The 16,079-nt window shown below is 36.8% G+C and overlaps 2 protein-coding genes across 2 annotated transcripts; both read right to left on the bottom strand.

The window, feature by feature from the left end:
* Positions 1-2,277: 2,277 nt before the first annotated feature.
* LOC102809419 (receptor-type tyrosine-protein phosphatase O-like) lies at positions 2,278-5,478 on the bottom strand. Its single transcript, XM_085506151.1, has 8 exons — positions 5,404-5,478; positions 4,956-5,046; positions 4,737-4,825; positions 4,154-4,288; positions 3,893-4,015; positions 3,588-3,736; positions 3,294-3,435; positions 2,278-3,177 (listed from the first exon to the last, which is right to left on the bottom strand). Exons 1-8 carry the CDS (start codon positions 5,443-5,445, stop codon positions 3,088-3,090), a joined length of 861 nt encoding a protein of 286 aa, XP_085362277.1. The 5' UTR covers positions 5,446-5,478; the 3' UTR covers positions 2,278-3,087.
* Positions 5,479-6,303: 825 nt separating this feature from the next.
* On the bottom strand, positions 6,304-8,387 carry LOC146735559 (collagen alpha-1(XII) chain-like). The gene is made up of 3 exons (XM_085505919.1): positions 8,066-8,387; positions 6,933-7,208; positions 6,304-6,620 (listed from the first exon to the last, which is right to left on the bottom strand). Exons 1-3 carry the CDS (start codon positions 8,385-8,387, stop codon positions 6,304-6,306), a joined length of 915 nt encoding a protein of 304 aa, XP_085362045.1.
* Positions 8,388-16,079: the final 7,692 nt, after the last annotated feature.

Genomic DNA, 16,079 nt, shown 5'->3' with positions numbered 1-16,079 from the left:
AATATATGTGTCATATATGAAACTATTCAAGTGAAAAGTGGTTACTGATACATTGTCTCGCAAATGTTCACACTAGTTATCGAATGGATGGTTCGTAGACATGCCACTCCGTGTTCACTATGATGTATTGACTAAGTTTACATAAATGTACATAAATATACCAAATAAGTTATATGAAATGCAAAACTGGTTTCATCTGGTAATTTAATCAAAAACAAGTAAGAATAGTTATTCGAAGGAAACACTAATAAGTAGCTAAACCGCATGGACACTATTTTCCAAGAAATCCATCAATGAGTTTATGACGGTTAATTTTCTGAAGCTTAATTCTGACAGATCAAGCTAATCTGCTTTTAGTCCTTTCAATTCATGTGTTCGGGATCTATGATCTGTAGCTAATTTTCTGTTGAGTCATAATAAGTTTCCCAAATAAAATTAGTTTTTGTAATTTTTCTGTTATGCCGAATAAGGTAAATGGTTAACCAACGGGTGGTCGAGAATGGCCCACCACCATTAAGCTACCCCAAATTCGTCAAGCATACGTAAACCTTGTATTGTGGTAGCTTTCTGGAGGATGCATCTGCGAACAACTGAGGTCGCTGAATGGGTCTCAGCCATAGTTTGCATATGACAGCAGCCCAATGTGGTTAAGCGACGGACTGGACTACCTATAAGGCCGACAAAAATGTTTTGTTGCCCTCAGCGACCAACCAAAAAATATGAAATATCGGGTCGCGTTTTTTTTCATATACCTCGGCTCTTTACGATACACAAAAAAGGAATCCGACGGACTGACCCAATTTTTCAATTTTCCGACTTGTGGGCAACATAATTGTTTTTGGCCTAAAAGCAATTTACACACTGTATTTTTGATGCAATACGCAGCCACTTTGCAATGCAAAGCAAATAAACATTGTCTATCTAATAAATACTTTCAATAGATGAACTAATCGAACTTATTCATACACACTATATACCGGATAGTAGTGACAATTAGGTTTCATCTTAAAAGGCAGTGAAAAGTAAGGTATGTTATTGATAAATATTCAAAAATTGGTTGCATGCTGTCCTCTATGTGTTACCAGTGTTCATGTTGTGTACATTCGTTTTCATCGTGTGGGTCAAACCTATAAATTACAGGGAATACATTCGAGTAATCACATAGTTTTCATTCTGATAGTTAGCATTGGTGTGCTGAATAATGGCTGGATATAATGTGAGGCTAGACAAAATTGCAATTTTAAGCAACGGCTGGCTTGGCGTATTGGTACATTTTATCAGAATAAATTGAGCATCGAAACATTGCGGTTTCTCATGTAGAGATGTTTTTTTCCCAATAATTAGTTTTCACTGGGAGAGTGCTAGCTTACAAAAGATTTCCAAACAATGCTTGTATGCAGGCAAGAACTTGTATTTATAATTTTCAGTCAGGTCCCATTTTATAATGTTTGGGCTATTGTAGTTTTTTGTATGTGATTGTATAAACAATTGTATACTGTAAAATATGTCCTTTTCGCGAATTTTGCAAGAGAACTGATTGGCTAATTCAAGATGTCGCTAATGATTTTATTATCAATTCAAAATGACCGCCAAACAAAGAAATAAACAATGACAAGAGAGATTCGCTAAATCAACATTTCGCTATTACGTCATTTTACCAGAATTCACCAACATTACATGTCGCTTTTTCAACATGTTTTACAGTATACTGCATATTTCAGTTGACCTTTCCCAATTTAAATTCTGAGATAATTGTGCTGTACTGTGTCTTAATTGGAACATGTTAATTTGGTAATGTCATGTTATTCAGACAGTACTTTGAAAGTTTAGCTTGTTATAACACCATTTGTTTACGTCAGTCGGCTGTGAATGTGGGGGTCGTTGACCTACATATGTGATAGTCTAAATGTAATCCGGAAATGGAAAATACGACTGGTAATAGGTTAAACGAAAAGCTTTGAGCCGACAATGATAATGCTATTTTTTATTGATTTATTATTAGGCATTATGTTCTGCTTGTAGTAATAATTATGGACGATAACACCCTTATATGTCCCAGATACGACATTTTTAGAAACGGTAAATTTAATATTTACTAGCATAATATAATGCGTTAATGTTCTCCCTGTAATAGTACATTGATTCATTGGGGGCTATATTTATAGTTTTATTCACGGATAACTGGCTTTCCCCTGGCTGGTAATACAGACTGTAATGTTGTCTTACTAACTAACATTCATGCATGCGTGTCACAAGTATAAAATACACAACAGTACATACCTTTTATTAGTTTAATTTTATAATCAGTTAAAGTAAAGTGGCATTAACGTAGATTACTTACTTATTACAAAAACATGGTTCAAAATTATGTGCGTGCTATTATCGTACATCATAACGATTAATTGATGCATTAACAAATATATCACTAGATATGAATATGCATATGCATGTTTATTACAATTCAATACAAATATTAGGCATTAAATACATTTTTCTTAAATATGTGATATTAACTTTAATCATACTAGAAACAAAATAGTATTGGTAGGTTTGTTCAGTTACGTAAGAGTCAAACTGACAATATTAACAACTTGACTGTTTTACCACTAACGATAGCCGAGATGAAAATATTCCTTTTCAATTCACTTCTCCGTATTTCATAAACTTTCGCTGCTACTTAGTTCTATAATCAATTCGTGATTAGTTCATCATCGTATCGTATCAATTGTAGTTGTCAATCGTCTGGCATTATTTGATAAGCTGTTCAAATGCCGTGATTACGTTATTATATTTTATTTTATTCAAGTAAAAAAAATAATAAATCGTGTCCTAAGTTTATATAATTAAATGTAAATAATTATAACTCTACGGATGTGCTTAATATAAAAAGACACTTTGCTATTGTACCGATAACAACTACGACACAACCTTGTGTGTACGAGCACTCACTCACTCACTCACTCACTCACTAAATTTGCTGGCAGCATATATAATCGACACATGCTAGTTTACTTATTTACAAATGGGCTCGACATTTTTCAAGAACCATATGACGATATAGTAGAAGGTAATATCAAGGTATATTGCTCACAGGGATGGGGTCAACAACCAATTACTATCGCTGACACGACCTTCTAGTACATCCAGTACAGCTTTGTGGATGAACACGTACTGAGCCTGTAAACAATAAGAAATTATTACTCTGATGTTGTACAATTGTTGGAACACTATGTTTACTGAAATGCCGGGATGACAAACACCTATAAATGAATTGATCGCTCTTCAAATCTCACCTCTGTCTGCACCATGTAACATCTCTGCTGTCTCATCCTCGCTACTACACCAAATATGTCAATGAATTTATTCTCCTTCCTAGCAAGGTGTTGAAGGACGAAATCGAAAGCCACGAACGTACCGGAACGTCCAACACCAGCACTTGAAATAGAACATTAGAAGTGTTTCATCACAAATGCAACTGCACATGACAAAGAATGCGAGTAAGAATACATGTTGTTTGAACAGGTATAACATTATTTACTTAAGAAGATAATTGGATTAAGATCAGCATTTAAATTACATGGGCTCACCTGCAATGAACGATGGTCGGACCAGCATTTCTCGGTATCTGACCACGCACAGTACGAACGAATCTGAGCAATAAGTCTGTTCTATCTAGGGCACCGTGATCAGGCCAAGCAGTGAACTGGAAGTGTCGAAGTGACCTTACTTCACGTTTCTGTGAATACATACACCAACACTTATTATTTTAGTATATTGATTGTTGCGTTTTTCCTACTTAATATACCCTATTAATTGGGCCATTCGATTGTATTGTCATCACTTAAGTCGATATTGTATCACATCCGTTAATATGCATATTGAAATTTCTCACCAGCTCTAGAGTAAAATCTCGTACAGTCCATTCTGGTAAAACAGATTCTGAAGCCATGGTAACCGTAATGTCCCCATATTCAGTCGGATCGGAATCAAATGGCCAATAATGATCACATCTCACCTGCAGATATATACCTAATCATGTTCATTATTTGTTATAAAAATACAAATTCACACGTATACATAAATTACAGTGCATTTTGAATACCAACAAAGATATCAACTACGACGAAAGGTATTATTCATGCTGTCTCCTCACCTTTCCTTTCTCAACACACCGGGTAATCATAACTATAGTCTGCGTATTCTGTTCCCAAACCATTCTCCAGAAATCGTCTTTTGTTGTCGGTAGAGGCCCTTGGGTTGCTATGTACTCTCTTGGTGAGGTATATCCCTATGTGTGATAGCATACAAACATTACATACACTAGTGATGCGTTCTTATTATCAGCATACGTAGTTTATATTTTTCTTTCGATATAAGTCTTTGTTACAATCCATGCAAAGTTGTTTAATGCCGATGTGAATAATTCACCAACAAAGAAAAGTTTTAGAAACAACGTCCTTAACAAAAATAGTCCAAAACACGAAGAGGGCAATTTTTTTTTCACCAGCGCAAATCCGAGAGTGTCTAGTGTTCTGAATTGGGCGAGTAAAACAGCAATGTAAAACCTTGATATGAAAATTAAGTTGATAATTGATTTCGTTGAACGTTTAAAAAATAACGAAACATTTTCAGACTGCCACAGGGTGTTAACGATACTTTTCTATGACTGTATTAACGGTTTTCCATATCACCCTAACAATTGGTGTGGTCATAATTACACGTGTTCACATACGTACTGAAATATAATTTGCGTTAATGTAGCTTGATCCAATGTCTTCCTCGTCATCTTCGTTCATTTCTATCAGCTTAACTCTTGTGTGATCATCTGATGGAAGAGTAAATATATTCAAAGTTGAGTGACATCATATGAGCTGAGCTAAGTCGTATCTATGTGTCAAGCGGCGTGACAGTGTGTATATGCTGTCACGAGAATGCATTGAAAAGTTAATACTTACACGGAAGTATATTTGTGTATCTGTTCTTCAGCCGATTTTCAGCACGTTCGCCAATCAGCGACGAGTAGTTTGTGCCAATCGAACGTAAATCCTGTAAAGTAATAAATGAGTGTATGGAAAAATACACACACCAATCAACACCTGACCATCATATTTCGAATAAATAAAAACAACAGTAACTGTGTTTCGTTCGTTGATGGCGCATAAGAAATAAATGCTGCAAACTTACCTACTTAAATAGAAACTGTATCTACATTAGCAAGACAACGTATCGTCATTGCACGTCGACGTCGACAAATGTGGCTCTATTCATCAATGCACTTTGACTAAATTCTCGTTACGTGTTTTTTTTATTTGGTGATGAAAAATGTGTATGGTAACGGTTTGAATGTGTTTTTGTGTATTTCAGGTAATAAACGAATTGGGTAAAATAAGACGGATTACTCACATCATATTCTTCCTGAAATCGATACTCAGAATCAGCTGCCATTTGTCTATAATGCTCCGCGAACGCTTCAATTAGAACAGGTCTAATAAAACAAAAGAAGAATTACTGAATTGTATTAGATTTATATGTTTTAACAACTGTTGATACAATCATTAAGCATGTTAAAGGAAAGTCAATGCTAACAACATAATACTCCTAGATAAAAGAGCTCGGCAAATGTAAGAACATGCAATTTACAATTATTTTTTTTATATCACTCTTCATTCTCTAGATATTCAACTTGTCATCAATTTATGCAGTCCTCTATCTAAATTGTATTCTCCTACATTTGTAGAGCTTTTTCTTGAGGGTTCATTATGTTATTCGGTTTGATGATTCCTTTAATGCGGGGAAGTCGTCACCTACGCATGCGTCAGGTAGCCATAGCGTGTAATTGTTTACAAACAAAAGTCTACCCATGAGCCTTTGCGTTCTTACCGTATGTTGTTATCATCGCTTGGGACTCAATTCCCACGCGTGCGCAGGTGTCGACCCTCCCGCTTTAACGTAATGACACATTTTTATCGTTTACGTTATTACTTGTTCAAAGAATATTTGACAATAATACATGTGTATTTAGGCAGTACCCATCGCCGAAGACGTACTGCACAATTCACCACTACAGTGAAGGGATGCTGATAGGAAACCTCGAAGTGACGAACCGGACCAGGAACTGTTGTATAAATTATTTAACATACTATTGAGTAGTAATAGTTAGCATTGTGAAAAATGTATGAGCACAGTGCGAGTAAGCAAAGTGTTCGTAGAATAAATACATTTCAGCCTTGACTGGGATACATTGCCCTTCAAATAGTGAAGATTGTTTCCATGACACCATCATTGCGGGAAAGTCAATGAGTGTTATTTACCCGAAGCAAATAGTTTGAATATATACTCACTGTCGCCAAATGTTCTCTGCTCAAACGTAGAAGCGAGACTTTTAAGATCGCTTTTGATTGAGCAAACAGTTATGAGATATTTTACAAATATTTGCAAGTTCGTGAACGTATATGTACTGCTATCTGATATCGTATCGGTGAAAGTTCTTGCACCAACATTATCATATTCTCGAATGCTAACTTCATAGATCTCCGTTCCAGTTAATCCTTCCGACCAAATCACGGTTATTTCTGTCCTGGTCACCTCAACCACACGGATTTGACCAGGTCCATATGGTCCTACATGTGCATATGATAAAAAATATATCAACATAAGTTTATTGCCTAGTAGATTAACGTTAGTATCATGCACATCTATCACCAAGAGTGGTAGTTCACGGTTCCTCTAGATAGAAAATAATTCACTTCATCTAAGTGGGTTGACTAATACTAGTAAAATTATTTTGTTTGTCCGTCAATATACCGCTTCATTTATTCCAGTGATTTAGAGTTATTGATTCAATTTTTATTTTCTGTTTGTTGAATTGTTAAATTATCACCTTACGTATATATTATTAATATAATTTGTTATTTGACAATTGTATATCTTACTTAAATTCACTGCCATTGACGTAACTGGTGTACTTTGTAGACCTCCACTGTACGCCATGATAGTAAATGAATACGTTTGTTCATTCACCAAACCAACAATATCTTTGGACGTTTCTAATGGCGACGCCGATATCCAAGGCTCCGAAGCCGTTGTGTACGGACGGTACGTGATGACGTACTCATCCACATCGCCTGTAGATGGTTGCCATGACACCTTTGCATAGGTAGGACCAATGTCATCGAGGTCGACTGTGATACTCTGTGGTGGTGTTGGAACTGGGAAGCGAGCATATATATTCTTTTATTAGATAATTGTCGATTATTGATGACAATTTGTATCTCAAAATCAACGAATCTATGCATTCCAACCAATATTTTGTTGAGAATAAGTGTCTATGGTTTAAAACGGGGGTGTCGTCACCTGCGCATGAGTCAGATGGCCATAACGTTTACAAACAAACGTCTACCCATGAGCCTTTGCGTTTTTAGCGTGTGTTGTTTTCGCCGCTTGGGACTCAATTCCCGCGCCTGCGCAGGTGACGACCCTCCCTCTTTAATTAGTTCAATAACATTTCTGACAAAATTGGTCATAAATCGCATGACAATGTCATAGTTTAATATGTACAATCGTGAAGATAATGTCCCATGGTACAGTAAAATAGCATTATTTTGTGTGTTACAGTTAAGCTTTTTGAGAAACGTGTTCTAATATTTCTTGAAAATTACTATTTTTAGAACAATTCACACAATGTTAAAGAAAAATTGCATTTTTTGACACTTTTTAAAACCCTGATTTTTTTAAATAATTCGGAACAACAAAATGTACTCCATCATTAACAATATATGATTTTTTCAGCCTATGTCACCAGGCTAGATTTTGAGATATTGCATAATATCTCTGCCATAAGAACCTGTGGTAAAAGTGTTATAATAGTGTCAAAATGGCGACTTTAGTTTCCACTAAAATACAACCATCAATTTCTCGAAAAAAAGGCTGGTGACCCCCAACTTTTTTTAGGTAAATTTATTTCAAAATGAATAGATTCTGCGTTTTTTTAATTTATGAGTAGGCTTCTAACATCATATGCTACATATATACATAAAGCTGATCAATACGAAACAAGATCACTCACTCGTTCGCTGTACAACAGTTGTAGGAACACTATTAATCTCCCTGTCTCTAGCCAGCACAACAGTTTTCAGATCAATGTCATACTCTCTGCCAGGTCTGAGATCTCTGAGAGTGTAAGCTAAATCGGTGTTGCCGACATCAAATTCGGCAACTCCATCATCACGTGGAGGATCTAAAGCAACTATATACCGGTCAATGTTCACACTAACTGGTTGCAACCAAGACAAATCTATAGAGGTCGTATCATAGTCTGTGATTAGAACATCCCTTGGAGGTGGTGCCACTGTGGTTGAGAAATAATTGAAATCAATAATCAGATACATTTATACAATCATGCACATTAAAAAGGGTACTTGGGACGGGTATACCATTGCATGCCTGTGTTGCATTTCACATTTGTTGAATCACCTGTAGAACCAAGAAAATATTTCGATATTTTTTTCTACCATAAACCTTCATGCTTTATGATTAGAGAATCAGAACTTACTCGTGTACACGTTTGTTTGTCGAGCTTCACTGAGCAGTTGACCGGCAGTCGTTTTAATGGCGATGCTATACTCAGTGACGGGTGTCAGACCAGTAAGTGTGTATTCAGTTCCCGATACATAGGTCGGTGAGTTGTCGATTCCGTTATCGGGAATGTAAGTGATTTCATAGAGATCAACAATACCAGCTGCTTCAGACCACGAGATATAAATTCGATTAACGGTGACGGAGGTGATGACGATCGGGCCGGGTCTTTCGGGTTCTATAAAAAAACAATTAATAGAAAAATGGAGCTGTCAATATGAGATCGTTTCTGAAGCGTATTTTCTAGACTGTTATGTGAATTAATGTTTTAAGTTTTAAGATTTGAATTAAGATTTGTGCTAATTTGAATACAAATGTACTTAAATCTTTAGTTTCCAATGTCGATCGTTTCAACTTTCATTTGATTGTTTTCATGAAAATACATGGTTTTATACATACAAGGAAATGTCTGTATCACCACACACATCCTTTTGGATTCATATGTATTTTTAACTTGGCTAACGGTGGTATTCAAATAATGAACGATCAGAACATGTAGATATTTCGTTTACATGCCTTGTATACGTCGCATATGAAAAATGAAGCAACACGACGACCACCAGCCTGTATTATGTATGAATCAGCGCCTGCATATTGCACTTGTAGTTTGAATGTATTAGTATCGCGTATTTCTAGTTGATATCACACTGAAAGTTTTTTATTTTAATTCACGGCCCACATTTGTCACATACAACTGAAATTAAGGCAGTGGATCCCATTCACTCACAAATATTGGCAGAATGTCACGTCGCAGAGAGTCACGTTTTTCAATTTTAAACATTCAGTAAGTGTTGAAAAATACGTTAAAAGTGTTCCACGTTATTATAAAGGATGCTTTAGTAAAATGAGGCTAGAAGATTAGCAAAAACAATGTTGTTTGAAACTGTTAAAAACACGTCAAAAATAAAATGAGCCCAACTTTCAAGAAAATTCAAAATCGCCATATTAAACGAATATGAATAATACGTGTTTTCACAGAAAGTTAGTTATTATTTTTTCTGTACACATGTGTTGGGTAAGTTGCGAATTTTACATTAAGTGAACGGATTGTTCATTTGCAAATCACAGATAATTACGTTCCAGTAAGCTGGTTTTTATTTGGTGGGTACTGACTACAACGGCATTTCTATTCGTAATGCAGTTCCCAAATACGCGCGACACCAGAGCAGAGACGGCTTTACGGGGGGGGGTCTCCTCACCATCCGCATGGCGGCGGCGAGGGGGGCAGAGATCGCCCTCTCGAAAACTATTGGAAGGGGTCGTCGCCCCTCGAAAATCAAGCTGATATCCTTCCTGTCAGCAAAAGTTGCCCCTAAAAATGCAGGAAATAGCGTTTCACAGGGTATATATTTCCACATTTTTAAGGTGGGCATTCCCCGGTCGAAGTAGATAATTACTAGTATAGAAAGTAAAATCACTTACTAGTTCTCTGAGTCACTGAACCTACCGCATCGTCAGTAATTATAGCACCACTCGCGGTTTTCACCGTGATCACATACTGCTGACCAGACGTTAGTTCAGAAAAGGTCTGCGATGTTTTCGTCAAAGCTACTGTCGTCGGAGGTACAGGCAAACCATCCTCCGGTGTTCTGGATATATGGTAATGTGAGAATTCACCGGTAGGTGTGGTCCACTGGATTCGGATAGTATCTTCAGTGACTTCATTTACTACAACTTCAAATGATTGTGGGACATCAGCTGAGACAACAAATAAGATACAATCACTTACATTAAATGGTAAGTCAGTAATTCCAATCAGGTTGTCGAAATACGCGACGAAAGATTGCAGATAAGAAAATTAAAACGTTCAAGTTCAAGCCAAATTATTTGCATTCTCTAACTGAATATGTAAAATAGGCGTGACTAATATTTTGTTATTTTTTGTCCGTAACTAAAACTAAATGTTTGTTGGTTGTTGCTATTGTTTCTTTCATCCGTGATAGCTACGTCACACAAGCGTTCGCCTTGTTGAACGCAATAGAGAATTAATGTGTTGTTTTTAATTACAGAACAAAATTACCTGCAACACCCAGAGTTCTTGCTTTTACCTCCACCGATTGAGCACATGTTATATTTGTACTTTGACAGCTAATCTTGAACGTGTAAGCTGTTTCCGGTTTCAGGTCCGTAATTACAATATCGGTCGTGTCGGTGACCAACTGTGTCGTCATATCCGGAGACAAAATTAGTACCCGATACTGATAGTCGGCACTTCCGTCTGCTGGATCCCAGCGTAGTCTGATGGAGGTTGTTGTTTCGTCCGATGCTATGAGGTTCGCTACACTCTGACCACTCGCCTAGTACAATCATACATATTATTGATGGCAAATATGTTGCATATGTATAGGGTCGGGTAAACCTTCATAGCTGCCATGACGCGTTGTCCTCGATATGGTCGTACCATGTAACGTCACGTATGCAAATCTCATATATTAACATACAATTCAAATGCTTGCTATACTGTAAAACACTTTTACAATTTCTAGAGTATTTTCCTTTCGTTATAGTGCATTGGAGTTATAAATAAGAATATAGATATGAATTATCTTGCGCCTTTTACGATTAAAATGTGTCAAAGTACATAAAAGAAACAAAAACATTCATAAACAGAGATGACTAAATATCAAATCACGTCACAGTCACAGTCCTGATGGGTGATCGATTAATTTTCATGAAATATTTGTTGCGTACACGTATTTAATATGAATATGGTGGTTATCGACCCTTGAAATAAAAAATGTATTATATTGACGGCCAAAATAAAGACTTATTGGCAACAATGTGATTTGAAAATACATGTTTTAATGGTAAGTTGAAAACAATGCACTCTCGCGAGAACTCGCGTAACCTCGTAGACATCGAGTGTCTCGTTACTTAGAGGCTATTTTTTTGAATAGAGCCCTCTTAAATAAATGAATACTTGTTTACATGTGCCATACGTGCAGTTGAGCAGAATACTATGTAAATGTATTTCTTAAAGCATATGACATGCTACTAATAAACTAATAACTACAGTACTACTGCACACCATTATGCGCACGCCGCTAAAGTAAACCTGAGTGTGAGATATATTTGTACCAGAATATAACTTCGGCCGCAAACATGCTGTACGTGCTGTTGGAATGTTTTGATGTAGGTACGTACTTATGAGGTGACTGTCCCCCACAATCAAACAAAGCAGTACTAAATATACCAGCTTACAGTATAGGCATTTATGAATGGTCGTGTTTTAAAAGCTTTGTAATGAGAGTTTCAAAAGACAATTGTAGTTGTTGAATTGTACGTTTGAATAGAACATTAGAATAACGCTGACCCGTTGATGGCAGGACACTTCGAGTGTTCAATATGAATGAAAACGTCAAAAAGCGACCGAAGTCATGTTTTCACGTCAATTTTCTTTTAAAATATGTCACAGATTGCTAATATGTCATATCGATCGGCACCCGAGCATCGTAACGAGCCCTCGCTACAAGTAAACTAAAATCATATATCGGTCTAAAATCGAATTGAACTGATATTTCTGTATTTGCTAGTGCTGCCCTAGACGTTTAAGAAAGAGAAAAAAAAGTATTTGGAGTATATTATAACAAAATATACGTTGTTTCTTACCGTCATGCTTGAACACAAGACAAGTACCAAGAGCAATAGAGTATATCCCATGCTGGTAGTCATTGTAATATCAGAGTTTGAGGTGTAGATATTCCACGTGAACCAATATTATGAGATGCGAGACTATGTGAGCGACGTCTTAAGCATGTAAAACGAACTCAGCACAAATACGAACATTAGTACTAACATCAGGTACAAATTGAAATGAATAAAAGTAAACCACCCAAACCTCCGAAACTTAATCTTCAGCTACACTCACTAGACTATTAAGTATTGTAATATACTGTTTACTTTATTCTCTTGTGTTTACGCCCAACGATGGTGATTACTGTTGTATTGCTGATCAATGCACCGGTATTGTTCAATTTATTCACAAGGGTCTGGTGCAGCCAGGTCATTGTAAGGCCGATCATCTCGCTTCACAGTGTGATAAACCAGTCATATACAACTCCACACCGTGAATCCAGTCACGTGACAGCAGTGCCATGCACATACTGCTATATGGCTAATTACAATAATTAGTAGTTACCTGAAAAAAACGGTTATTCGATATATTTGGATATATATATATATAGAGAGAGGAAGATATTTTTGAACGGTAAATGTTTCATCGAATCAAGTGCAGTGAGTATCGATCATTGTTTATTTTTTGCTCAGTGCGAAAAGTGCATGTAATACGCGAGTTGTTAAGTCAATTTTAAAACTTATTAAACGTATAATGCAGATATTTTTCACCCGACAAATAAATGTACTTGTTGAGATTTAGCTATGTTTGTGCCAGTTGTTTATAAATAAAAAGCGTCTGCTTTATAATTATATTTCCTGCATTTGGAATTTAATGAAAGCAGCAGAAATCTCGCAAAACAAAAGAAACAGTAGAGGAAAATCTAATTGCTCATAACTATCGAGAATAATTAAACATTACATTATAGCATTATCAATGGATTTTATTACGTCATTGCACAGATTATTCGCGATAATGTTTCCTATTGTTGAGTATCAATGCCCCGTACCATGGATATAAATATAATGTTGTTTTTGAAAACGATTAGTGGAAAAACTATTTAAAAAGAATAGAAATTGTTAGATAATAATTATCTAATACTAAACAATAACAGCGGATTATAATATCGAAATCAGACAATTTTGTAATGGCATCGTCGTCTGCTCTGTACTCTAAAGCGCGCTCGGTCGAAGATTTCCATCTAGTACGCGCGCTTCTAAGATTCCGCAACTGATTTGTTGACCCGGTGGTCTCCCGACTAGTTCTCCCTATCGTGTCGATGAAGTAGGGTTAACCGAGGGTGATTTATCCAAGCTAGTGACACAGTTGGGATATGTCTAGAATGCGAGTACAGAAAGAGGCGAATTTGTTCTGTTTTTATGAGTATTGAGGAGTAGTACACTATTTGCGAAACGAGATTGCCGAAAGACCGACTTCTCGGTAAATGTCACAGTCCGGGGCACAATTTGCATGAACAGATGAAAGTAATCGTGTTCTCAGGTGTGTTCTTCATTTATACAGTCAGATTAAATTAATTGTTGGTTATCCTTCTTGGATGGCTAACACCCACTAGCTTTCCAGTCATGTTCGTTCGCTCGCTACGCCTGTAAGTTTCGTTTGACTTCAAAGTTTTCGTCAAATCGACTGCCTCCCATATAATTTGAAAATAATATTACATCGACAGGACAGTTGCCATTAACATCTACCTTGATGGTCCAGCCGGTTCACAGAGGCGATCTAGCTAGTGTAGTTGGAGGAGGGGACATAGAACTTGCCTAATGGGAACGTGTCGCTGAAATTAGTCTCGTTTTTTGGATTATATGTATAAATATCGTTTTTATTTCTGGTCAAGATAGGTATAAATATCGGTAATATATTAACGATTTGGTATTCAGTAGGTGCTTATTTGAGCGAATATCTCCACTTCAGATTCCAGCCTCAGAATCATATATACATCAACCCAGAAATTTAACAAATCAATCAACATTTAAACAGAAATTTAACAAAAAGAGAGGCGCACATTCCTCAGTGATTTGGCTTACATGTGCTAACATTGGGAATGCTCCTGTAATAGAGCAAATACGGTAACTGTTTTATTTGGAATAAACAGCGATGACGGAAATGATACTTTGGTATAAAGATAGGTAATGATTTTGCCACTATCGAGGTATAAAAATGGTCACACTTTTGAGCACCCAGTGGCACCTTCCTACTCAGCTACGTTTCAACGGGGGGGGGGGGGAGTGCTAGGCCGCGACAATCACGGTGTGCCGTTCGCTCGGGCGATCACTACAATGCTACTCCACACTACACATTCGTCACCGGTCTACTCAATAGATTAATGCTTGATGGAATAAAACTAGTTCCATTCCTAATTCGCCATATTAGATTGTGGTTAGGTTCGCGGGCCAGTGACTGTGAAACTCTTCCGCTCACTGTGGAGTTTTTTTTTTACAAATTGTCCGCTTTTTAGTGGCAGTAAATCCACAGGTATTAACAACGGCAACAATGAACTTCCCACAACCCATAATGGAATCAAGCACACTTGTACTCCATATATACTCGGCTCACTCCTCGCACATGTATGTCGCACAAAGTGTGCTTAATTCCAATATGGGTTGGCGGGTCGGGTTGTTTATTATTGTTCAAATAATTGGCGCCTATCATTGGCGAAAGCACACATTGTACGACACATGAGGGCGCTTGAGACAATTATAGATTTGCTGTGGATTTGTTACTACTCCTGTTTTTGCGTAGCGTTGTAAGTCACTTGGGGAAAGGTTTACAGTGTCACTGAATCTGGAATCTGCAGAATTTAAATCGCCAATCATGAGAATCATTTTCATCATTATTAAAACCTCTTTTTTTCTTTTTTTTACACACTCTTCTTTATTCGAATTGACATTGTATTCATATGCATGCATTAATGCTTAATAATCAGTTACATTATAATCTACCGCGATGACGTCATACAATGCACTGTTAGTAATAATGCTATTATAATTATATATTATTCTCTAATATTTTCTTCATTCAACTGGAGAAATACGTGTAACGTAAGAGCTGTATCACTACCCCCAGCTGAACGAAAAAAATACTCGGGAGTAATGACACCACAGCTACAGATTATCCGAATTTTAGGCTGACGTACAGATGAAACCCTTCAAACTTGTGCCAACCAGGAATATTTGCGTGATTTGATCGTGGTTGTGGTTTAAATGTGTCAACAGTATACAACACACACCTGTTTCATATGATGCCTTCTCCTGGCACCTTCCTAGCCGATTTTGGCTAAAATAGCACTCCGCCTCATTTTTACACTATACAAATGTTCACCCCAACAGAGGTGGACAATGAGCTCTTCGGGTCGCTAAAACTGTGTGTGCACCTCTTGGGGTGAACATTTGTATTATTTTACGGAAATTATGGCACTTAATCATGGAAATCTTCCAGGTCATTCTCATAGAGCTGGAGGCATGTATGCACACAGATATACAAGTTGAAAGGGTTCAACAGTGATTGAATTATACAGCTATTTGAATTTTAAATTCATGGTTGTATTGATAAACCCAATTTCAGCAGCATCAACCTGGCAAAAAATTGATATTTACAAACACATCCGCCGCCATCCTGTGCGCAGCTATATGCTACACAGTGCTCCAGTTTGCATTAGAACACTGAAACGAGCTGCGCACAGAGCTGTACACTGCTTGAGCATAGGTTTAACACCATTCTTGTTCAACAAATACACTGTACATAATATGTGATATACAGTCAAAACCCGTAAAATATATAACAAAATCAAACAAAACGGTGCCGTCACAAGTAAATC

This window comes from Saccoglossus kowalevskii, chromosome 12 (genome assembly GCF_978046115.1).
Source record: "Saccoglossus kowalevskii chromosome 12, keSacKowa6.1, whole genome shotgun sequence".
Lineage (NCBI taxonomy): Eukaryota > Metazoa > Hemichordata > Enteropneusta > Harrimaniidae > Saccoglossus > Saccoglossus kowalevskii.
Note: the sequence above shows the minus strand (reverse complement) of the source record. Positions and strands in the feature narration are given on the sequence as shown.